The sequence below is a fragment of the Bos indicus x Bos taurus genome, chromosome X (assembly GCF_003369695.1).
Source record: "Bos indicus x Bos taurus breed Angus x Brahman F1 hybrid chromosome X, Bos_hybrid_MaternalHap_v2.0, whole genome shotgun sequence".
Taxonomy (NCBI): domain Eukaryota; kingdom Metazoa; phylum Chordata; class Mammalia; order Artiodactyla; family Bovidae; genus Bos; species Bos indicus x Bos taurus.
This window is the reverse complement of record NC_040105.1, coordinates 48,614,334-48,639,716: the sequence shown is the minus strand read 5'-3', so window position 1 is coordinate 48,639,716 and position 25,383 is coordinate 48,614,334. Positions and strand designations below refer to the sequence as shown.

The 25,383-nt window shown below is 43.7% G+C and overlaps 2 protein-coding genes across 3 annotated transcripts; one reads left to right on the top strand and one right to left on the bottom strand.

Moving 5' to 3' along the window:
* Positions 1 to 8,969: 8,969 nt before the first annotated feature.
* On the bottom strand, positions 8,970 to 15,968 carry LOC113887758 (spindlin-2B-like). Of its 2 annotated transcripts, XM_027534980.1 has the most exons (3): positions 15,910 to 15,968; positions 10,545 to 10,634; positions 8,970 to 9,920 (listed from the first exon to the last, which is right to left on the bottom strand). In XM_027534980.1, exon 3 carries the CDS (start codon positions 9,916 to 9,918, stop codon positions 9,142 to 9,144), a length of 777 nt encoding a protein of 258 aa, XP_027390781.1. In that variant the 5' UTR covers positions 9,919 to 9,920; positions 10,545 to 10,634; positions 15,910 to 15,968; the 3' UTR covers positions 8,970 to 9,141. The 2 variants fall into 2 exon arrangements, with proteins under 2 accessions (XP_027390781.1, XP_027390782.1); XM_027534981.1 differs by lacking the exons at positions 10,545 to 10,634; positions 15,910 to 15,968 and having other exon boundaries at positions 9,029 to 9,417; positions 9,694 to 9,918.
* A 342-nt stretch (positions 15,969 to 16,310) lies between these two features.
* On the top strand, positions 16,311 to 17,423 carry LOC113888036 (nuclease-sensitive element-binding protein 1-like). Its single transcript, XM_027535385.1, has 2 exons — positions 16,311 to 16,810; positions 16,952 to 17,423. Exons 1-2 carry the CDS (start codon positions 16,311 to 16,313, stop codon positions 17,421 to 17,423), a joined length of 972 nt encoding a protein of 323 aa, XP_027391186.1.
* The last annotated feature ends 7,960 nt before the right edge of the window (positions 17,424 to 25,383 follow it).

Genomic DNA, 25,383 nt, shown 5'->3' with positions numbered 1-25,383 from the left:
AGGCTATTCATGGTAATGCTACTCCCCCTGCAAGTGGTTGGCTTAGCATTTGGCATATGATCTAATCTTGGCCAATTAAACATGATGAGGTACTTCTGAGGAAAAAAAAAAATATTCTTAAGGGAAACAGAAAATGGTGTTTCCTTTTCTTCTTTAGGGAAATGCTATTTCTATATATGACCGTTGGAATCAGTAACCAGCCTGAGGACAAAACCAGCACATTGAATATGGCTTAGGAGGAAATGAAAATACTCTGAGCTCTTTGTCATTTCATTTAGCTTCTGATCATACCATTCCTGGAGTCCTAGTTCTGACTCCAAGTTATGAGATAAGAAACTTCTGAATAAGTAAAGCAATTTGAGTCTGGGTTTTAATAATAACAATACTTGAAATGTAAGGTATCTGAAATGGCAGAGTCTGTTTAATAAATGTATGTGCATCTGTGTTTTACACATAAAAATACACTCATACATAAAAAATAGTAAGTCTTATGTAGGGTTAAGAATAAATAAAATTTGAAGGTAGAAGTTAAATTTGAAATTTGCAAACTCTTAGCATGTAACTTTATATTTTTTGATTGGCTTAATGGAATTTATTTACTTACATGAATTATAATGTATAAAATCTGCAAATTAGCTATATATATATTTATATCAGTATAATCAAACTTTACAAAATACTTCAAATCTTATTTTTCTAGACAAGCAGAACACTTGAAATTTTACATTTTTTTAAAATTTTATTTTATTTTTAAACTTTACAAATTGTATTAGTTTTGCCAAATATCAAAATGAATCCACCACAGGTATACATGTGTTCCCCATCCTGAACCCTCCTCCCTCCCCCCTCCCCATACCATCCCTCTGTGTCATCCCAGTGCACCAGCCCCAAGCATCCAGTATCGTGCATCGAACCTGGACTGGCAACTCATTTCCTACATGATATTATACATGTTTCAATGCCATTCTCCCAAATCTTCCCACCCTCTCCCTCTTCCACAGAGTCCATAAGACTGTTCTATACATCAGTGTCTCTTTTGCTGTCTCGTACACAGGGTTATTGTTAGCATCTTTCTAAATTCCATATATATGTGTTAGTATACTGTATTGGTGTTTTTCTTTCTGGCTTACTTCACTCTGTATAATAGGCTCCAGTTTCATCCACCTCATTAGAACTGATTCAAATGTATTCTTTTTAATGGCTGAGTAATACTCCATTGTGTATATGTACCACTGCTTTCTTATCCATTCATCTGCTGATGGACATCTAGGTTGCTTCCATGTCCTGGTTATTATAAACAGTGCTGCAATTAACTTTGGGGTACATGTGTCTCTTTCCCTTCTGATTTCCTCAGTGTGTATGCCCAGCAGTGGGATTGCTGGATCATAAGGCAGTTCTATTTCCAGTTTTTTAAGGAATCTCCACACTGTTCTCCATAGTGGCTATACTAGTTTGCATTCCCACCAACAGTGTAAGAGGTTTCCCTTTTCTCCACACCCTCTCCAGCATTTATTGCTTGTAGACTTCTGGATCACAGCCATTCTGACTGGTGTGAAATGGTACCTCATAGTTGTTTTGACTTGCATTTCTCTGATAATGAGTGATGTTGAGCATCTTTTCATGTGTTTGTTAGCCATCTGTATGTCTTCTTTGGAGAAATGTCTGGTTAGTTCTTTGGCCCATTTTTTGATTGGGTCATTTATTTTTCTGGAGTTGAGCTGTAGGAGTTGCTTGTATATTTTTGAGATTAGTTGTTTGTCAGTTGCTTCATTTGCTATTATTTTCTCCCATTCTGAAGGCTGTCTTTTCACCTTGTTGATAGTTTCCTTTGATGTGCAGAAGCTTTTAAGTTTAATTAGGTCCCATTTGTTTACTTTTGCTTTTATTTCCAATATTCTGGGAGGTGGGTCATAGAGGATCCTGCTGTGATGTATCTCAGAGAGTGTTTTGCCTATGTTCTCCTCTAGGAGTTTTATAGTTTCTGGTCTTACATTTAGATCTTTAATCCATTTGGAGTTTATTTTTGTGTATGGTGTTAGAAAGTGTTCTAGTTTCATTCTTTTACAAGTGGTTGACCAGATTTCCCAGCACCACTTGTTAAAGAGATTGACTTTAATCCATTGTATATTCTCGCCTCCTTTGTCAAAGATAAGGTGTCCATATTTGTGTGGATTTATCTCTGGGCTTTCTATTTTGTTCCATTGATCTATATTTCTGTCTTTGTGCCAGTACCATACTGTCTTGATAACTGTGGCTTTGTAGTAGAGCCTGAAGTCAGGTAGGTTGATTCCTCCAGTTCCATTCTTCTTTCTCAAGATAGCTTTGGCTATTCGAGGTTTTCTGTATTTCCATACAAATTGTGAAACTATTTGTTCTAGCTCTTACATTTCTTAAAAGTATTTTCAGTGGATTTGACTTTTAACTTTTACTTCATATGAGAAAATAAGTTTTAACTAGCTGTTAGATGTTCATTCATATATTATTGACATTTTTTCTTTTCATCATTTGACATAATAAATGACATGCTGAATAAGTTTTGTAGAATTAAATAAATACTATTTTTATTTAATGCTCAAAGCCCAAGTTATATACAAGGACATAGAGGACAATATATAAAGGCCTTCAATGGCAGCCAATAGGCTCACATAGGTCACTTCTCAACATATGACTTCAGAAATGAGCAATGATTTGAAAACCTTCCAGTTACAGCCATTATTTTTGCTAGTATTTTGTAACACTGATCTTGCATACACCTTGTATATTTCTATAAACTCAATGTCAATCTTGCTCATGCTATATCTGAGAAAACCCAGTGAGAGTAATTGAATTCTAAAGAATAAGATTTTTTTCAGATACAGTTGAGCTTTGGAAGGCCATAAACCATTCTAAAGCTAAGATTTTCTTTTTCACCTCCCAAACAGAGAGTCAGTTTCTTCCCCTTTGTGGGCAATATCATTCTGGTTGAGAATTCATGATCTAGGGCTTGCAGGGTAAAGCAAGGAGATTGGGTTGTATGTCAACTGTAATAGGAAGCTTTTGGAGAATTTTAAGTGAGGTGATATAATCTCAATTATATTTTTAAAATCTCACTCCAGCTATTATGTTGAGAATTGAAAGGAAAGCAAGGAGATCTTCATTCCCAACACTCAATTTAATCAGGCTTAAGGTTTTTTTATTATTATTATTATTACTTTTTGCTCAGTTGTGTCCAACTCTTTGTGACCCCATGCACTGTAGCCTACCAGGCTCCTCCCTCCATGGGATTCTCCAGGCAAGAGTACTGGAGTAGGTTGCCATTTTCCTTCTCCAGGGGATCTTCCTGACTCAGGGATCGAACCCGGGTCTCCTGTATTCCAGGCAAAAGCTTTAACCTCTGAGCCACCAGGTTTTATATTCTACGCTAAATCCTTTAGTTACTGAGATAACACATTTCTCTCCCTATCTGCCAAAGCATCAAGTCATATGCTTACTGCTTTTGTTTTCAGTTTGTTCTTCATCATTGGTTCTGGGTTTTTTCTCACAATCTTTAAAGTTCAGCTATAAATTTAAAAGGAGAGCTGTCATATTTCATCCAACATTTTAAAGTGATTTAATAGAAAAGTTTTCCTCTACCTACACTTTATTCTTTTTTAAGCCTGTGGGTTCATTAGCCACTCTTTTAGTCAACTAGTTGTGCACTTCTTTTCCTTCATGATGGATACAAGAAGATTACAGGGGAGTCAGAGGAGTCATGCCCATATTTTGTGAGAGCCTTCCTTCAATACTTACTGTTTTTTCTTTAATGAGTGAACTAGGTGGTTCATGGCTTATTTCAGAATCCTCTCAAATTGATATTAAAAATGACATTAAAGCCACACTGAAACATTAATTCTTTAAACTATAACACATTGCAAATTATGCCAGGTATGTTGTACAACATATTAACAGTACAAGGCAAGAAATGTTGGGTGAGATGGATGAAAGGAGTCAATACGTACAAACTTCCAGTTATGTGTCATATAGACATAATGTACAGCAATGTGACTCTAGTTAATAATATTTTATTGCATATTGAAAGCTGCTAAGGGAATAGAGCTTAAAAATTCTCATCACAAGGAAAACTATGAATGATGAATATTAACTGGACTACTGTAATCATTTTGCAATATATGCAAAATCAAAATATTGCACACCTGAGACTAAATATTATATGCCAATTATATATCTCAGTAAAAAGAAATATTATTTTTTGAAAATAAAATGCAAGTTATTTTTGCAGACCCTCATTCCCCTTGCTTCACAGCTCCCAATAACTTCTATAATGTGAGTTTGATAGTATGGATATATGAGAAACCTTTTGAGTTGTTTATTGTAGTTATCTCTTTTAGGCACAATCTAATCAACTTTAAGACAGAGTAAACTTTGTAGGCAAGTGACACTTGTCCCTCTCAGGGAGACTTGCAGTTGTATCCAGCTTTGCCTGTAATTGCGTGAAGTATGAGGAAGTACTTGTGGCCTCAGAGCTAAGCATGTCCTCCAAGCCAGCTTTATCAATTATAAAGGAAATATTTTGACCTCCATTTGTGTCATTATTGTGCCTGTCCTTCAAATGGTTAAAAACTTGCAAGGAGAAAAGGGGCTTTATTTATTTGTCTTTTGGAACCTCAACCCAAACATTATGTTGAACTGTGGAACAATTTCAATCTGCAAGGGAAGGAGCAACCATTATAGATATGCCATGGCCTGGCATTATTTCTTCAAGATAAATAGAGGACCTGGATAATTAGAGGATGTATTGTCATCTCTAAGACATGAAAGGAAACCTTTGGTATTCCAAATGTTTGTAGGTGCCTCTGGTAATAACCTGGAGGAAAGGGTTGGGAGATTCTGACAGTATTCCTTTAAATGTAATGCATACTCAAACCAAGACTGATTGTGTGACTCCCATTAGTAATTAATCACTAGTACCATATCTACATCCATTTTAACTCAGAAAGGAAAATATCATCTGGGCTTGGGGAAGGAGGATGGAATGTTATCTAGGCAATGTACTTACAACAATGCTACATTACTATAGGCACTTTTACTAATAAGAAAATTCAAGACCTGTCCAAAACCCGCCTCCTTTTGAAGAGTCAGTTATGTTAAATTCTTTACTAACTGATTTAAACCAATGATAAACTCTGTTGGGGGTACCTTCTGCGCATTATCACGAGAGCGACTATTAGTTCTTATCTGGTTACAATAGAAGGACGAGGGAATGTTCCAAGGAGGTGAAGCAAAAGTAGGAATGTATACAGGCTTTCTTGGACAGTTTCTAATTCTCACTTCATCAGCATTATATACTCAATTTAAGGAAGGAAGAGCCCAAATGCTTTATCTATTCTTTCACCTGGGAAATTGTGTGGCTCAAGGGTATCAGGAAACCTAGTATTGTAAGTGACACCTCTTACATTTCCCTTCAAGCAGATATCTTGTCTAAAGGGCAAATTGGGCATGCTACACTATACTGTAAAATATAGTGAGATAGACCAATTTTGGGCTTTCCTGGTAGCTCAGTGGTAAAGAATCTCCTGCCAATGCAGGAGATGTGGGTATGATTCCTGGATTGGAAAGGTCCCCTGGAGATGGAAATGGCAACCCATTCCAGTGTTCTTGTATGGGAAACACCATGGACAGAGAATCCTGATAGGCTATAGTCCATGGGGGTCTCAAAAGAGTTACACAAGACTTAGCAACTAAACGATCATAAAAACAAGACAAATTTCACATTACACATAGGGATGCCAGACTGCTTTAAACCATATCTGTTACCTGGATTATTGAAAAAGTCACAAAATGATCTCACATTTTCAGTCTGCACCACGTTACAAACTACTCTTGAGTGTTGCCACAATAAATAATGTGCCTCTGCTGAAAATACTGAATGGTTCCCCATCACACACAGCGTAAAACTCAAATTCCATTCTTCTCCCAGATCCGAATCACTTCTCTGAGCTCTCTTCCTTGATATTCTCTACCTTGTTCACTCAGTTCCAGCCATGTTGGTATTCTCAATATGGCTTGAATATGTCAGGCCTACTCTTGCCTTGGGCCTTAGCACTTGTTGTCCCTCTTGTTGGAATGCTCCTTCCCTAGACAACCACAGGGCTAGTCCTCTCAATGCCTTCAGGTCTTTACTCAAAAACTGTGCTCTCAGTGAGGCTCTCTCTGGACTTCCTATCTATCCAATTTCAGCCTCCTCCCTGGAATTCCAGTTCCCCCATTCTTTGCTTTATTTTTTCTTTCTTAACATTTATCAGTGTGAAAATACTTTATATTTTACTTTTTGTCTCTTGGCTACTGTCTGTCTCCTACACTACAATGAAAGTTCCATGAGGGTAAGATTACTTTATCTTTTTATAACCATATCCTAAGCTCCTGTCTAGAAGACTGCCTGGCAGAGAGCCACCCTGAAGTAAGTATTTGTGAGATGAAGATAAAGCAACTAAAATAAAAAGCAAATGGGGTTAAAGTAAGCCAATGGAGGGCTAAGCTACCAATGAAATGCTTCCAGGGGATATATGGGCATTTTATTAGCGTGAAGCAGGCCATCTGGGGCCATGGCCCATGCAAGAGAGTATTCTGAGTTTAAAATGGGCTGAGCCCTTCCTCAGAGTCAACTGCTTGTGTCCTTGTTGGAATGCGGGCCCCAACCCTTGGTCTATCGTTTTGTTTTCTCAGGCAAGCCAAGAATGTGGATTTTTGAAATGTGAAATCCCCCAAATGTCTATATAGCTAATTTTAAAATGGAGAATGATAAAAATATGAAGATCAACCAAAATATGACAGTGGGCTGAAACTGGCCCATGAGTGGCCTGCAGGTGTTTGCTAGACTGAATTATGTGATGTATGAAAGAAAACCTATCCTTGCTCTGGTGAGGTGGGCTTGTCTTGTGGAATTCTTGAGGCAAACAGCTTCAGATCATGTTGGGTGGAGAGAATGAACTGGAATTACCAACTTCTTTCCACTCTGGGAAGCTCCCTGCCTCCTCCTCTACCTGCTATGCCTGGAGTTAATGGCCAAAAGAGAGACACCAGAATTGTTTCTTTGAGGGCAGTGAAGGGTGTGTAGTGGGAAAACCAGAGAGAGTTTTGAAGCTTTTCCCACAGCTGAACTGGGAGAAGGAAAGAAAGAGAAGGACAAAGACCCATGTATTGGGACACCATACCTCAGAGGGAATTTATTGCGAATTACCACACCCTCTTCCCACCATCCACCTATGTGGCACTATACAGTCGAAAGACTTAGTTATACAAAGTCACATCTCCCTGCTAAACTGCCCATGCCACCTATCTCACCTGGAAATAGAGCTGCACACATTTCCAGCACAGTTCCCTGTGTGCTTGAAGTGGGCAAGACTAGTCAGGAGGTACTGTGAAGGGTCAGTAGGCACTGGTTTTGTTGGGATATTGCCAGAATGGGGTTTCTGGAGGCAGCAGACCTCCATCTGGTGAAGCACAGGCAGGGGGACAGGGGTGGGATACCTGTGGTTTCAGGCAGGGGCTGAGAGAAGCACGGGCAGTCAAGTATTCCCCATGCCCTGGAGAGAAACCTTAAGCTCAATCCTTTGTTGCTTCTCTTCTGTAAGGACACAAGGCATAGCCCCGGAGGATGAAGAGCAGTGAGATGAGTGCAATATCTGGGTCGAGCAAGTTTCCATTTTTCTGGATAAAATGCTTTCCAAATGCAAGGTGGCACATCTCTTATGTTCTGAGAACTCCACTAACTCATTCCTGAAAAAATTGTTTATTCAGTGTAGGGGAAGTAAACCAAGAACTTCAGGTCTGAGATTTCTTGCTCCTGGGTCCTCTGGAAACTACGAGGAAACTGCCCACAGCCCCTCTGCTATGGAGCACCATGCAGTGTGTTTAAGCTGAGGGCTGGGCTCTGCTCAGCAGGTGTGGCATGATGTCCCTGATATAATACAAGTCTTTTAAGTATAAACTTCAAATCAGATCAGATCAGATCAGTTGCTCAGTCGTGTCCGGCTCTTTGCAACCCCATGAATCGCAGCACGCCAGGCCTCCCTGTCCATCACCATCTCCCGGAGTTCACTGAGACTCACGTCCATCCAATCAGTGATGCCATCCAGCCATCTCATGCGCTGTCGTCCCCTTCTCCTCCTACCCCCAATCCCTCCCAGCATCAGCTTGGTTCCTGCTTAACTTTTGAGACTGTCCTGTCAAAATCCCCCTCTAGGGAAGCTCCAATCCATGTGGTTTGTTTGTTGCCACATCCTTTGTGCACAGAGCTAGGGAGGGCAACTTGGATACTGCCAGAGGGCCTAGTTTTCTTGGGTCTTTCCATCTCTCATAGGCTCCACACCTCATACCCTTTTTTCTCTATTCTCACTCCCTCTGTCAGTCTTTCTTCTTAGAATTCCTCCTTCCTCAGTGTCCCTTCCCTTCTGGAGTGTCCCTTTAGTCTCTCCCCTGATCTCTGCCAACTTTTCTTTCTCTCCCTTGCTCTGGACCTCTTCTAAACATCTTTGTGTCCCTCTTTACTCAATTTATCCTGTCCGTTTTTCCTCTTAGCCCCAAGATTTCACTCTCCCTGTTATTCTTCACCCTCTTCCAGTTGGCTGCCTCCCACTCTTAGGTCACCCTCCCCTTAGGAGCCTCTCCATTCCCAGCCCCTTCCCACATCCTTTCTTAAGCAGCCACCTTCCCTTTTCCTTTCCCCCACAGCCCATCTCTAGTTCATTCTCCTCTCCTCTCCCTAGCCCAAACCAGCTAAGTCCTATTCCATTTTTATTCGTCTTTTCTTTTTTAAATATAAATTTATTTATTTTAATTGGAGGCTAATTACTTTACAATATTTTTGTTTGTCTGATTATGATAGTAGTGCAATTTATTCACAGCCTGAATTTTACAGCTGCTCCTTCCTTTTATGTTCCATCCACTAAACACACCCAACCTTTTCAACATGAAAAATTCCTTACACAGCATTTCATGACCACATACATCTTTATTTGTTAGAATAAGACAATAGTTATGATGGAAAAGATGTTGAATCAACATGGACCCTAAAGCTTTCAATACACTGAAAAGTAACATTATCTTGCATGCCTACAAAGTATGCATTTGTTTGTACAAATGTGGCAAAGTTTACCCTGACAGTTAGGACATTTTCATCAAATCATAGACATAGATATGGAAATCATCATCAAACTTGATGAAACACACAGAGGGTTTAGCTTCAATTTGGTGAATGACTATTCCGATCTGTTTGGAGCCATCTTCTTTGGTATATTCCACATGTTTACCTATCAGACCATATACAACTTCTCCTGGCTCCATTTCTGCGAGAGGGGACTCATTGGACTCTGTTATGATATGGAGATCTCCTTCTTTATAATCATCTAGAAGTTGGTATGTGTACAAGACAGGATCTTTCTCATAGGTAATATAAAACCAGGCTTTCATGATCGGTGCTTGGGCTAAGACCATTCCTCTCCATTCATCCTTAGAACCATGCTTATCCTCAAACATATGTTTCACAGATTTACCAATTATAGTATTTGCAAGGTTTGCATCACTGACTTGAGTTGATGTCACCCTATCAGAAAGAATTTTAAGAGACAAAACTCTTTCATCTCTGTTAAGTTCCAGTCCATATACACAGTCAATTCCATCATATTTTATCAGATAAAGGCAAGGATTTATAGGCACTTGATCCAGAACAGTTCCTTTCCACTGAGTGATGGGTTCATCACCTTCCTTCCATCCATGTGAAATTCTGCAGCCCACAATGTTACTGCAGGGCAGGGACGAAGTTCTGCCTCTCTGCTTCTTTTGCGAAGCTTTTTTCTTCATCATATTTGCAGATCCAGTGGCTTTTCGTGAAACAGCCCTAGTTTGCTGGCCTTCGGCCTCCTGTGAGTTGGGGGTTTTCATGTCTGCAGCAGTAGGAGAGAAGATAAGAGAGAAACATTGAATATGCCATAAGGTGAAGTTCTGCTGACAGCGACGTCTCCATGTGCCCCGCGCCAGTGCCTAAAATTTCCCCATGAGCCTGGCAGTAATGCTGGAAATCCTGGCTGTGTGCCTGAAAGTGCTCTTCCTTCTAGGTTCCCTGAGGCTGTGGTGAAAGGCGGCAGCGACAGCGGCAGCAGCAGTGGTGCTGCCTAGGTTTAGGAACTCTGCAGGAGGGGGCAGCCTACGTCCTTGTTCAGAGACCTCAGCCTCTGTCACCGCCACTGACACCCATTCTGAATCCCCTGCAGAACTCCTATCCCTCCACAGCCCTGACCCACATGCCCTCACTCACTGTCGGTCCTGCTCAGAACGCCCCAGTAGTCTGCTACTCACATGCCCCCTTTCTACCTCCACTCGCTTTCTTGGCCCCCAGTGCCCTTGGCTCCCTGAGCTCATCTTCAATATCTTGCCGGCTTCCTAACGCTATGCCCCTTTCCTATTGACCATTGCACTCCCACTTCCCACCTTAGCCTCACCGGTGCCTGCTCCACCCCTTATCTCTGGCAGGAATCCATCCCAACCCCCTTCTCTGTCCCGGTGCCCACCAATGGCCTTTCTTTTCCTGGCGTCCACCGCCGGGATCTCAGGCTTCACGTGTGCAAATTGGACACCTCGCAGCTTCCTTTACAGTGAGTCTGTGTGCAAGCAGGATAGGCAGGGGATGAGTTGAGTGCTTGGGATGGGTGGATCCTTTAGGGAGGAGCTAATTCAAGAGGGTGGGGCTCGGGTAGGTGAGGAGGTAGTGGTGTTTTCAGAGCTGTATTCTGCCTCCTTGTTGGTGGTGATGGCCCCCTCTGAGACATATGCCTCCATCAGTGCTATTGATGCTGTATTTTCCTCCCTCTTTCTGTTCAGGACTGGGATCTTAGTTTCTTGTTAATGAAGTTTGACCCCTTTTATCCTCAACCCTATTCTGCCATATATCATCCCTTGCCTTGGAGGCACTCCAAGCGGCTCCTCTCCTTCCAAATTTAAATATCTGGAAATGATAGGTAGTCCTTTCCTCTGCAGGTTCTTCCCAACTTCACCCCGTCAGACTCTCTAACTCTACCCCTCAGCTGCCCTGCTAGAATGTCTCTTCATTTTCCACACATTCTTAACATTTTTTTCAGACACACAAAATTCATGCAAAACATATATATGGGTACAGAAATCCTTTATATTCATATACATATTTATGTGCATATGTATTTTTCTATGTATTTCTGATATTCATTTTCAAAGATACATAATCTTAAATACACACCTCTATTCAATCACATAACACATAGACATTTTTGGTATACAACTACACAGATATAAAATAATAAGAATTTCTCCAAAGCTGATGTAGCATCTTGTTCTGTTGGAGAAGTCTCTTGAGAGTTAGGAGATCAAACTATTCAATCCTAAAGGAAATCAATATTGAATATTCGTTGGAAGGACTGATGCTGAAGCTCCAAGTAAGTAGAATAGGCATTGTGTGATTAAAAAAAGATTCTTAAATTGCTTTTATTTTTAAATTCATTTATTTATATTAATTGGAGTATAATTAGTTTACAATATTTTGATGATATTTTGCCATATATCAATATAAATCGGCCATGGGTATACATGTGTCTCCCTGATCCTGAATCCCCTCACACCCCCTCCCCACCCTGTCTCTTTATGTTGTCCCAGAACACTGGCTTTGGGTGCCCTGCTTCATGCATCGAACTCGCACTAGTCATCTATTTTACATATGGTAATGTACATGTTTCAATGCTATTCTTTCAAATTGGTCAGAATGGCCACCATTTGAACATCTACAAACAATAAATTCTGAAGAGGGTGTGGAGAAAAGGGAACCCTCTTACGCTGTTGGTAGGAATGCAAACTGGCATAGCCACTATAGAGAATAGTGTGGAAACTCCTTAAAAAAGTGGAAATAGAACTGCCATATGACCCAGCAATCCCACTCCTGGGCATACACACTGAGGAAACCAGAATTGAAAGAGACACATGTTCCCCAATGTCCATCACAGCACTGTTTACAATAGCTAGGACATGGAAGCAACCTAGATGTCCACTGGCAGATGAATGGATAAGGAAATTGTGGTACATATACACCATAGAATATTACACAGGTATAAAAAATAATGCATTTGAATTACTTCTAATGAGGTGGATGAAACTGGAGCCTATTACAGAGTGAAGAACATCAGAAAGAGAAACACCAATATGGTATATTAATGCATATATATGGAATTTAGAAAGACTGTAATGACGACCCTATATGCAAGGCTGCAAAAAACAAACAGATATAAAGAACAAATTTTTGGACTATGTGGGAGAGGTTGAGGGTGGGATGATTTGAAAGAATCACATTGAAACATGTATAATACCATATGCAAAATAGATAACCAGTGCAATTTTGATGTATGAAGCAGGGCACTCAAAACCAGTGCTCTGGGACAACTCAGACAGATGGGGTGGGGAGGGAAGTGAGATGGGGTTTCAGGATGCAGGAACACATGTGCACCCATGGCTGATTCATATTGATGTGTGGCAAAAGCCACCACAATATTATAAAGTAATTACCCTCAAATTAAAGTAAATTACTTAATTTAAAAAATTGATACTACTGTTTTAAAACTGTGATAAATTGGGGACCAGTACAGAGTCCTTTTTTGCCCATTTAACATTAGGTAGTGTAGTAATATCAAATTCTGACCGACCATGACTTAAACACATCCACAGGGTGAAGGAGGTTGTAAGGAATCCTATTTCCAGTGCCTGAATGCTTCACTGAAGCCGTTTAAACTGTCCAGGAGGAGTACAGCTGGTCTTCTCTGGGGTGTATTTTGGACAAGTGGGCCAAGTGGTTTCAAAGAAGATATACAGCTAATAATAGCTAAGTTGACACAAGCATGATACACATCATACACCGTAAGGGAGCTACAGATGAAAAGAATAGGGTAGCACCACGCACCTGTTGGAAAAGACCCTGATGCTGGGAAAGATTGAAGGCAACAGGAGAAGAGGGTGACAGAGAATGAGATGGGTTGATAGCATGACCGATTCAGTTGGGAGGAATCTGAGCAAGCTCTGGGAGAGAGTGAAGGACAGGGAAGCCTGGCATGCTGCACTCCATGGGGTCACAAAGAGTTGGATATGATTTAGCGACTGAGCAACAAGAACACACACCTATTAGAACTGCTCCCTCCCTCCCCACTCCCCCAAATGAAAACACCAAATACTGGAGGCTGGGATACAACACCAACTTTAACTCATTGCTGAAAGAACGCATTTGCTGCCTCTCGAGAAAGAGATTGTCAGTATTTTCCGAAGCTAAGCAGGCCTCACACCTTGAGATCCACTGAGGTAGGCACTTTTTGGCCCCTTGTTAGTATTTCCCCACCCATAGGGATTCACAGATGCTATCATTCCCTCAGTCAGTAGTAGTTTAATGCAAGTTACAGTGGCTCCAAGGGGGAATTTTAGTCTCCAGTAAACCTGTGCTGCTATTTGGTCTGACTCGGATCTTTCCCTTTTAATCAAACCAACAGTTGTTTAACCCTCCAGTCTTGCTTTCCCTTCTCTGAGGCTAAGTGTCAGGCCCCTCTAGCCAGTTTTCCCAAGTTATAATTTGGGGAAATATCCCTGTGCACCATGACAGAGGTTTGGCTACTGTCGGTTACTTTAAGAGCAGCATTCCTTGGGGAAGTATCAGCAAGGTGATTTGATTTGCCTTAGCTTCCAGAGCATCAAGTTTAGAATGCCTCAGTAAGGATTGCATCCACTAATCCGTGAACAAAAGCCATCTTAAATTTTGCTTCCCTTGGCAGTTAGGAAGTCGTGTTGTTTCTACACCATTCCAAAGCTATGAGCTACTTTGAAAGCATATCTACTATAAATTTAAATATTGTTTGTTTTGCACTTTGGAGAAGGCAATGGCACCCCACTCCAGTATTCTTGCCTGGAAAATCCCATGGACAGAGGAGCCAGTAAGGCTGCAGTCCATGGGGTCGCTGAGGGTTGGACAGGACTGAGTGACAACACTTTCACTTTTCACTTTCGTGTATTAGAGAAGGAAATGGCAACCCACTCCAGTGTTCTTGCCTGGAGAATCCCAGGGATGGGGGAGCCTGGTGGGCTGCCATCTATCAGGTCACAGAGAGTCGGACATGACTAAAGTGACTTAGTAGCAGCAGCAGTAGCAGCAGTTTTGCACTTAAGAAGACACTTGAGAGTCCCCTGGGCTGCAAGGAGATCAAGCCAATCAATCTTAAAGGAAATACACACTGAATATTCATGGGAAGGATTGATGCTGAAGCTAAAGCTCTGGTACTTTAGCCAAATGATGTGAAAAGACCCTGATGCTGAGAAAGATTGAAGACAAAAGGAGAAGGGGCTGGCAGAGGATGAGACAGTTAGATAGCATCAGTGACTCAATGGACATGAACTTGAGCAAAGTGATGGACAGAAAAGCCTGGTGTGCTGGAGTCCATGGGGCTGCAGAGAGGCAGACACAACCTAGCGACTGAACAGAACAGAAAGTTCAAGCCTGTGTGCCTAATAAGTCATTTCAGTCGTGTCTGACTCTTTGGGACCCCATGGATAGTAGGCCTCCTGGCTCCTCCATCCTCAGGATTCTCCAGGCAAGAACACTGGAGTGGGTTGCCATGCCCTCATCCCAAGCCTGGGTAAGAACAGAGAGCTCATGATTTTCTCTCAAGAAGGTGGAGTAGAAAGACATGTACTCCTCTCTTCCTGAGAGAGCACCAAAACTGCAACTAGCTGTTGAACGACCATTGACAGGAGGATGCTGGAGGGTCGTCTCTTGAAACTTTGTCTGCCAAACCTCTGATGAGGGGACAATGCTTCTGGTGATCTCCATTGTCTATGATCTTGAAAGCATGAACTTTAGAGAAAAAGTGCCTGAGAGTTCTCCCTCGGGCCCCTCCTTCTTACTCTAAAATGACTTCAATAGGCTTCCAAAATCTTGGATTTCACTCTAACAAAGGATGCTATGCCCAGGAGAGGTCTTTCCTGGCATGGGGGCATCAGCAGGGAGGGGCGTGGTGGTAGGGGGAGGAGGGGAAGGGAAGTGGGCGGGGGAAAGTGGGCAGGGGTTGGTAGAAAGATGCTGAAACTTAAAAAAATCTAACTCTTGATCCAGTGATGCTTTTAGAGAAAGATTTCAGTCAAAGGGAGAAGGGTAAAAATTAATAAAGAGAAACTTCCATTAAGATGGAGTTCGGAGGCCAGAAGGGAAGGCTCTCAGACATGACAGCAGAGCCCAGCAGGAAGAACAAAGACTTCCTCTTCCTGAGTGCTAAGAGCTCAGCCAAATAGAGATTGTCAGGGCTCAGCGAATGAAGAGCCACCATACTTCAAAGCCTCAGTCTCCCATGGACACTTTGCTTAGTGCAGCCTTCCTAACCTCCCCATTCTTTCAAAGACTTATCTTCTCCTTTTTAGGGAAGCTTGCGCATGGCTCACTATGGTTGTAGACCCTGAACTGCAATTCTCTGTTGATCTATAGTAAACTCATTTTTGGTGGAGCAATCCCTGGCAGTCTATTTGTTTTAGGTCAACACAATCTTAACACCAGTCTGGATAAACATGCGCTACCTTAGGGTCCTCTCAGCACGAGCATTCTAGGCCTGGCAGCCTTCAGAAGTGAAATGGAAACAAAACAAACAGACAAAACCCATAGCAGGTTTCTTTGATTGGGTCTTCAAACCACGCAGTTGTCATCTTGCCACAAGTGACACAAAATGCCTGACCCGCACAATGGGCTCCCCAGGGGTCAGAAGAGAGCCAGAGATTTGTGAGAGAATATTGAGCAAATGTCCTTAGAAGGATGTGAATCTCCCCAACCAAGGAAGAGGGGTGGAACGTGGGTCTACTCCTCACATCCACTCAAACAAGCAAGAGGGTACTCACAGCCGTTTCCTAGAGCTTCAAGTGTGTCTCCATCTCCACTCGGAAGCAGGAGGTACTATGACGTGGTGGCGCGAGGCTGGGGCAAAGGGTATTTGCCCCGCCCCACTTCCCCCCTAGCTCAAGCTACTTCCGGAACCCACCCCGCCCCCACCCCTCGAGAGCTCACCAGCACCATGGCAGCCATCGTTTGGACGGTCCGCGTGCCTGTTGTTCCAGGAGATGCCACAGGCCTCTCCAAGACTCTCGGACTAAATCCAGAGAGCCCTTGGCCCTAACCCACAAACCTCCCAAAGAGAGAGGCTCCTGCCTCCCGCCTGAGCCCCCTCCCACCCTTGCAACCACAACCCCAGAAGGACAAATGTCCCTCTGATTCTTGGACGAAGGAGAGCAAGGACGACCTGATGAGTGAGGTGGGAGAGGCCACCCTCACGGACTTGGCCGCTTCCTTCTGCTCTCACGCCACGTGGAAACCCCTGGCATCCTTGGGAGGTGGAGACCAGAACCTAGCCCTAGACACAAGCCACCTCAGAGGGGATGGGATCCCCAAGGCCACCACCGGGGTCGCCAAGGGAAAGGTGCCTAAGAAGGTCATCTCTAAGAGGGTCTTAGGCACTGTCGTGTGGTTTAAGGAGAAGAAAGGGTACGGCTTCATCAGCAGGCAGGATACCCAGGAAGATGTGTTTGTTCACCATACGGCCATCACCGGGAAAAACCCCTGCACGTACCGAGGCAGTGTGGACGACGGCGAGATGGTGGAGTTTGACGTGGTGCAGGGTGAGTGGGGCACCGAGGCTGCAAACGTGACTGGGCCAGCCGGGGCGCCACTGAAGGGAAGCCGCTACACTGCCCACCGCACCAGCATCTGCCAGGACTTCAAAATCCACAGCCATGTGCCACCACCGTGAGGTCCCAAGAGCACAGAAGGTGATGCTGATGAACGCTAGGGCAGCGGTGAAGGCTTCACCACGGCCCAGGGCCTCAGACGCCCTCTGCCTGGCCACTCCCAAGGCCAACGACTGAGGCATTTCCCGCCCTCCCGCAGGGCCCCATCTGTGACCCGCCACCCATCGATCCTGGCTACCACCAGCGGCCCCCGGTCCGACCTGCAGCCTGGGTCCGCCCCCACCGCAAGGCAGGAGGGGCGTCCTCAGCAGGGTCGGGGCCCCAGCTACCTGCTGAGTCGCCCTAGGGGCCGAGGCACCACCACTCCTGATCCAAGACACTCACCAGGCATCTCACAGGAGCTGGAGACAGAGCACAGCAAGAGTGGGCACGAAGTCAGCAGCAATCTGCCACAGAGGCACCCTCCACGCTATGGATCCTGCCATCCCAAAAACCCGCACCGCTGCCCACAACAAGTACCTGGCACCCAGGGACAGAATTCCAACCGAGAGGGCAAGTTCAGGAAGAGCCCCATTGAAACACCTGCTTCTGTCGCTGTGGCCAAGAAGAACGATGCCCCTGAGGAGGAGAACCCCTCGGTCATGGATGCGCCCTCTGCTGCCCGGGCCTAGTCACAGCTCAGCTGGCTCCCAGGGACTCCCTGGCTGGGCTACGGGTGATGTCCCCTTAAGGATCTCAGTCCAAACATGCACACAGATTGTTAGATTTGGGCCCTGAAAAAGATAAATGCCCTTTAAGCAAGGTGAGAAGATAAATTACAAGATTTATGTAATTCAAATTCCCTCATACCATCTGCCTTGGTAGTTTCCCTACACACACATACACACACACAGAAACACACACTTCTGAACTTATATCTTTAATGGTCTGACCAGGACCACACCTATTATTCTGCATCCCCAGGTGAATTACGTGAAGTAATGTTAAAAAAAAACTCTGACTTATTTTTAACCAAAAAGAAAAAAAAAAAGATTATCTGAAACTGGGGATGATGTCACATTGCTCACCTGGCTGGTATTTTCACAATAAAACATTTCATGTTGCGTTTAACTCTTATCATTGTTCTCTGAATTTTTTTAAAGCCTACTAGCCCAAAAAATGTATTGACAGTGCTTACAGTCTTTATTTATTGATTGATTTACTTTCAGAATGAGTTTTAGCAAAGGTCATACATATTGATCTCTTTACAAGTCATGAATTTAAGACTAATTCTGGACTTAACAAGTTGAACATCTCAGGGTGTTCTAAAGGGGAAAAATGCATGAAGAAAGATGTATCCTCATCTCGGTCATTTCCATCCTCTTCCCCTGCCCTGGAATTAGAGCAATAAGTTGGGAGGGTGGGGCCTAACTACCCACATTTACTCCTTCGCTAGTACTCTGTGTTTTAACTGAGCAAAACACCATGAGCAGTAAAACTGTGGCTCTCTGGAAGCATAATTTGCCTTTTTCGAATTTTATTTTACCTTTTTTTTTTTTAAGGGACTCGTTCTAATACCATTGAAGGATACAAACGAAAATGGGCATGAGGGGCTGGGGGTGGTGGACAATGTGGAGATGCTCATCCAAGGGTACAAACGTTGAGTTGTAAGATGAGTAAGTTATCAGGACCTAAGGTACAGCATGGAGACAATTGTTAACAGTACTGTCTTGTATACTTGAAACTCTCTATGAGAGTAGATCATTAATGTTCTCACCATGACAATAACAAGGAAATGCTAATTATGTGAGGGGAAGGCTGTGTTCCTTAATCTTATTCCGGGAAAGGTTTTCCAACAGACACCTGTATGAATATTATCATATTGTATAACTTAAACTTAGATGATATCTCTATAAATCTGTCAGGGTGAACCTGAAAGGACAAAAAAAAAAAAAAAAGGAAACAAGTGTAATTTTTGTTGTCAGCAAGGAAGCATCCCTGGAGCTGAATAGAAGCCTGTAGTCCATAGTCTTCATCTGTGCTTCCTGGTTGAGTTCTTCCAGGGGGCCTATAGAAGATTCCTGGAAGGCTGAGCAGGTGCAGTTCAGCCCACCTAAATCCCTTGAAGCAGAGAAGCTCTGCTTGGGAGTGTCATTCCTATCCTGGTCTTTACTTGAACATGTGGTGGAGTTGATGGATGGGAGGCAGGAGTTGGGTTTGGAGGTGGGGAAAATGAGCCATAGATACTTGAAACCAACAGAAGTCTTTAAAACCTCGTGTTACAGATTAAGGACACTGGATTATAAGTAGCAAGATCCAAATACTTTTCTCATTTACATCCGGAGGCATTTTACACCACATGAAAAGCTAACCTAATGTATTAGGAGATTGAGTATTCAATCACTCATTATGGCTATATATCCAAATCCATTCACACAGAAACAGTAGAGATCCTTCACTCAGAGAATATTTGAGTGCCTTCCTGTGCCAGACACTGTGCCAGGCACTAGGAATCGCATCACAAGGAAGAAGATGGCCCCTTATCTCAAGGAGCCCACAACCTACTGGAGAGAAACCTCAGAGAAATCTGATGGTGGCTACACCATGGAGCGAGTGCTCTGGGGGAGTTAGCACAGGATGTGAGAGGAAACACAGGAGAGGCAGACACTTGAATTTAGAATTCTATCTAGCACTCACCACCAAACTCCGAATTGATAAAGTCATGTCAACATAGAGCTAGAAGTTGTCCATCCAGACTCCTATCCCAGTGCACTTCCCAGGATACCAGCTGATGTCTTCAGAGACTAGCAGAGGGCACCAAAAATCACCAAGCATATGAATTTATACTGATGCACAGCACCAAGTGAGAATAGGGGAAGACTTGAAGTGAGACTAAACATGCTCTGATTAGGCATGAACTCAGGCCCATCCAGGATGTCTCTTTATGCCAAGTAACAGATACAGATATGGGGCAGGGAAATGTCGTCTGTAGGTACACGGTTGGGTTCATAGGCTTCTCCCTGCTGAGTGAAGTGTATGCATCAGGAGGCAGCTGTGGATGGGTCAGCCTGGCCCTGGAGGCTTCACTTTATGGGAATGGAGCACATAAAGGGCCAGACTAAGGATTCTTGAATTTTCCCTGCTCAAAAAGGTTCCTAAAAGGGTCCATTAACAGACGTTGACCTGGTGATTGCTGTCTGAGGGTGGAGCAGGGGAGAACTGAAGGGTACAGAGGCTTGTCACAGAGTTATTTGTGTGTAACAAGGGGTAACTATATTTAACTGGCAGCAGGAACGTTCTGCTGATTTCCAACTCTCTAGGATTTAGAACAATTCCAGGAAAATCTCTACTTCTGTTTCATTGACTACACTAAAGCCTTTGACCGTGTGGCTCACACTAAACTGTGGACAATTCTTAAAGGGACAGGAATAGCACGCCAGCTCACCTGCCTAGTGAGAAGCCTGTATGCAGGTCAAGAAGCAACAGTTAGAACCTGGCATGGAAGAACGCACTGGCTCAACATTGGGAAAGGTGTACGTCAAGGCTGTAGATTGTCACTCTGCCTATGTAACTCATATACAGTGTACACCATGCAAACTGTCAGCCTGGATGAAGCTCAACCTGGGCAGATGATTGCCAGGAGAGTTAGCAATAACCTCCGATATGCAGATGACAGCACCCTTAGGAGAGAAAGCAAAGAGAAACCAAAGAGCCGCTTGATGAAGTTGAAAGAGGAGCATGAAGAAGCCTGCATAAAATCAAAATTCAAATGATTGAAGGCAGGAGGAGAAGGTGACGACAGAGGTTAAGATGATTGGATGGCATCACTGACTGGATGGACATGAGTTAGAGTAAGCTCCAGGTGTTGGTGATGGACAGGGAAGCGTGACATCCATTGGGTAGCAAAGAGTCGGACACGACTGAGCGACTGAACTGAACTAATAGGGGCTTAGCCATAAGCCTGAATCCTGGAATCCAAATTCTACAAAACCTGTCACACCCAAAAAGTTACAGAGATGTTTGTCTTTGGAGTGCTTAGGTCTAATATAACTTGTTTGCTATATGGAGATAACTCTCCTTCCAGGGTTTATACTATGTCCTGGATACCTAACTTGTTGCTTTGAGATTTGTGCCTTTTTCTGAGAGACTCAGTAATCATGGGCCCCAGGAAATTTAAGGACTTCAATAATATTTTTATCTGAGGCCTCCAAGGAGGGACTATATATTAAAATATCATCTGCATAGCACCTGTAGAATAGCACCTTCTTTTAGATGTATTTCCCTTAGTTTTTTTTTACTAGGTCTTAGACGAACAGGTGTGGGTGGCCCCCAACCCCCTGAGGCAATACTGTCCAGGTATTTTGTTGCATATGGCATGAGTCAGGATTATTTCAGTCAAAAGCAAACAGATATTGTGATGAGGAATGAACTGGGATACAAAAGAAGGCATCCTTTGGATCAGCATCCTCAGGGATTGGGGTTAATACATTATAAGGTTTGGCCACAAGGGGATGTATAGGCACTACTGCAACTTTTACTGCTCTAAGGTCTTTGTACTATCCTATATTATGCATTTGGCTTAACAACTGGCAAGAGTGTTGCATGGAGACTGGCAAGGCACCAAGAGGCCACAGCTTGAGAATTTACAAGGGGTTGTAAACCCTTCTTCATGTCCAACTTGACTGGATATTGTCTCTTGTTAGGGAAGACAATTTCTGGCCTAAGGGTAATTCTTACAGGTTGAACATTTACAGCCTTTCCAGGGATTCCTTTGTCCCATACTGAATGGTCTACTGCTTGTAGGATATGGCTGGGTATAGAATCTTGTTCTACCTGCTGGTCTGTCTCAGTCAGAGTCAAAGTAGGAGGCTGCTTGGGGCCTCCTAACTGGATTATGGCCCCGAGGGATCTCAGAAGGTCCCTCCCAAGGAGAAGCATAGGACACTGAGGCACAACTGTGAAGGTATGCAAAATCAACTGCTGGTCATATTGGCAAATGAGAGGTCCAGTAAAATAATGGGTGAGAGGCTTTCCATCAACACTGGTCACAGTACAGCATTTGGAGGAGAGAGGCCCAACATCAGAAATAAAGACAGAGTAAATGGTTCCCTTATCAATTAAAAAAAATCAACTTTCTCTCTTGCCAAGTTAAGGACTACCAGGGGCTCCTTGATGGAGATAGACATATCATTTTGGGGAGCTGCCAGAATCCCCAGGCTGCATCGGTTACCTAGTATGGCCATCTCAGGAGCAGGAGCCCCCCTTGCTCTCAGGACTGAGGGCAGTCTTTCATCCAATGACCTATTTGTCTGAAGGCTGGTCATGGCCTGTGTGGGCTTTTCCTGGCAATCTTGGGTCCAGTGGTCATTTGACTTGCATTTCTAGTATTACCTCCAGATGAATAGTTGGACTTTCTTGGCCCTGTCCCATCTTTCTTCACATTGTGTTCTTTCTTCCTCCTGAGCTTGATATCAATTATTAAATATCCCAAAGGCAAAATCTAGGAGTTGGGGTGTTGGTATTTGTGGGCCAAATTGTAACTTTTGGGGTTTTTGCATAATACATGGGGCAGACTGGATAAATGGGAATACTGTCAGGAGCAGTAAGAGCTAGGTTTTCTCTCTGAGAGACAGGAGAGCTTAGAGGGGGATCATCGAAAATGTCAGGAGCATCTTCTGGTTCACCAGGCTTTGAATTACAAAAGCTATTTAGCTTATGTCCTATGATAAGTCTTCCTATGCCGGGTGTATTCCTTGAGAATGAGCATCTACAAAGTTTGTACTTTGGCTTCTGGGGAGCAGCCAGCCTGACAGGCTGTCTATAGCAGTATATAGGCTGCCAAATCTTGGAATGAAGGGGGTCCAATATATGTCAAGAGAAACTCTTGGAGAAATTGGAGTTGGGCACTGCGGAAGATGGCACAGGCTTCAAGGCTTCAGGGCTGGTAGACAGAGCAAATCTCATAGTAGATTTCTGGGCATAGAGTGAGGTGAGAGACTAGAGAGCAGAAGAACACAAGATCCTTTGCCCTGTCTTCCTGGCAGCTAAGATAGAACTGGGAATCGTCTAATGATTTTTTTCTGAAACAGACAACAGTGAGTTTGACAGTGGCAGGGACAAAGTTTAGGAATGATACCTAGGAAAGCTTTTCCTGGAAGGGCACAGAGATAAAACGTGAGAAAGAGATCTTACTGTGTGAGTAAAGTGGGAAAGAAAAGCATAGTGGAAAGTTTCATAAGGGAAAGTGAGCAAAGGAGAGTGAGAGCAAGAGAGACAGAGGGAGAGAGAGCCCTTGGGCTTCTGCGTGGCTGGAAATTGCATTTCCACCATGTTTCAGAGTCAGCTGTCACACAAACAATATTTAAATCTGCATGGCCCAGGGAATTCCCTTGCCATCCCAAATGTTGGGGGAAGCCATAATGCTGTAAGCGGACAGAGGTCATCCCCTGTGTGTCTTGAAAAGAAAGCAAAGGGTATCTCTTTGCCCAGAGACTGGGCCTGAGGTTTCTCATAGATTTCTCACTCTATGCCCAGAAATCTACTATGAGAATTTATCTGTCTGCCAGCCTTCAAGCCTTGAAGCCCGTACCATCTTCCACAGTGCCCAATTCCAATTTCTCCATTTTCCTCTTCACATATATCAGACCCCCTTCACTCCAAGACTTGGCAGCCTACATACTGCTCCAAGAAAGTAAGGAAAAAAAGGCAGGAGTGAAAGTCAGGAAACTCAAGCCACATCTGGGTGAAGCTTGCAGTTTACCTTGACTTTCCAAATTCCTGGGTTTCTGCACAAGATGTGATCTCAGGTGGCCTCTGTCTGCAGTGGCTTTTAGTGGGGCTTCAGTTCCCTGGGCAGAGATTGAGGCTGGGTCATGGCAGTAAGAGCACAAAATCAACACAAGAAGTTGCACAACTTGAGAGTTCTGAGTTTTTGTTTGTTTTTTTTTTGTTTTTATTGCGGGGGGGGGGGGTGGTGGTGGTGTGGATGATAGCATCCCCAGCTATCTGGGGATGCTGTCTCCCGGGTGCTGTCAGCAGCCCAGGACACAGCACCCCATATAGCTCTGACAAGCTATAAGGAGAGGAAGGTCAATATACATGCTTTTGGGGAAGGGGGAGTTTACACAATCAAGCACTTATTTTGCAAAAGGTTTTCTGCTAGTCACAAGGAGCTGATATCACCATGAAGGGATTTAGTACTTTTCTAGCTATGAGGAGATGCAAGAATTGGAATCAGTTCCTGAAAATATTGAAACTATCTAAAGGCCTGTTCTACCTGTTTTCCTGCTGCACAAAGTGCCTCATTCTCCACTGTGAACTTCCTTCAGGGTATGTCAGAGGTTAACAGCTGCAGCAGCACAAGATTCAATCCCTGCAGTTAGTCACTCAGTCATGCCCAACTCTTTGTGACCCAATGGACTGCAGCCCACCAGGCTCGTCCATCCTTAGTCCATGAGATTTTCCAGGCAAGGATACTGGAGTGTGTTGCCATTTCCTTCTCCAGGGGATCTTCCCAACCAAGGGATCGAATCCTGGTTTCCTGCACTGCAGGCAGATTTCTTTACCGACTGAGCTACAAGGGAAGCCCAAATCCCTGCAGAGGCAGATGGCAAATGCCCTTGGCAAGTGCCAATTTGTAGCTGATGGCTACCTATTTCCCCTACTTCCTCTTCTTTTATTTGGTCCTGAAAGTTTTTTTGATGACTGGAACTGTGTTCTTCTTTTACTAGTTGTTCAGCCTGAAGTTTCCAGCAATTAAGTTTGCAGGCAGTTGGGTAAAGTTGAGTCTTGGTTTTGAGATATGGACTTCTGGGATACTGCACTCTGATTAATATTCCCTGGGGCCTGATGTTCCCTGTTAGTCCAGCTCTCTGGCCTCTGAACCAGGGTCCCAAAACCCACAGGACACCACCAAAAAAAAAAAAAAGAAAAGAAAAGAAAGCAGTAAAATAACAAAGAATAAAAATAAATTTAGAAAACTAACATATATTTGAAAACATAAGAATATATATGAAATAACCACTGAAGGGTAAAATCAAACTCCAATAGCAAAGGATAATGACAACAATAAAGGCAGAATAATCATTGACTATGGGTGTGGGACTTAGGTGGGGAAGGGTTTAGGTAGGGCTGTGATCCTGCTTCAGGACCTCTGACCAAAAGGCCCTGTGTGGTGATGACAGACAGGGCTTGTGCTCAGCCTCAGGCATCAGGGGTACAGAGGATCAAGCTCAGGGTCCCAGGAGGCTCCCTGGGGCCCAGTGGGCAGGGAAACACTATATGGGTTCCTTGATCCTCTGAACCCTGAAGGAACCTCCTCTAGTCTGTTTGATTCTTCCTCCTTCCACTACCCTCTCACACCTGCAGGACCTTTGTGGGCAAAGGGGTCCTTTAGGGTAGAGGTGGCCTCAGAGGGTGGAACAGGGTAGGAGTGGAGGTCATGGCTTGGGGCCTCAGAAGACTCCCCAGGGCTGAGTGTGCAGAACACCAGGAGCTTCCCCAAATTGATCTTCCAATCCAGACATGACTTAGCGACTGAACAAAAACAACCACCACCTGGCCTGGTCTGAATACTTCTCCTGCCCAATCCATTATGCTCCCAGTACCCACTTGGGTGGAGGGGGCCCTGCACTGTGAAGGACCAGGTCCTGA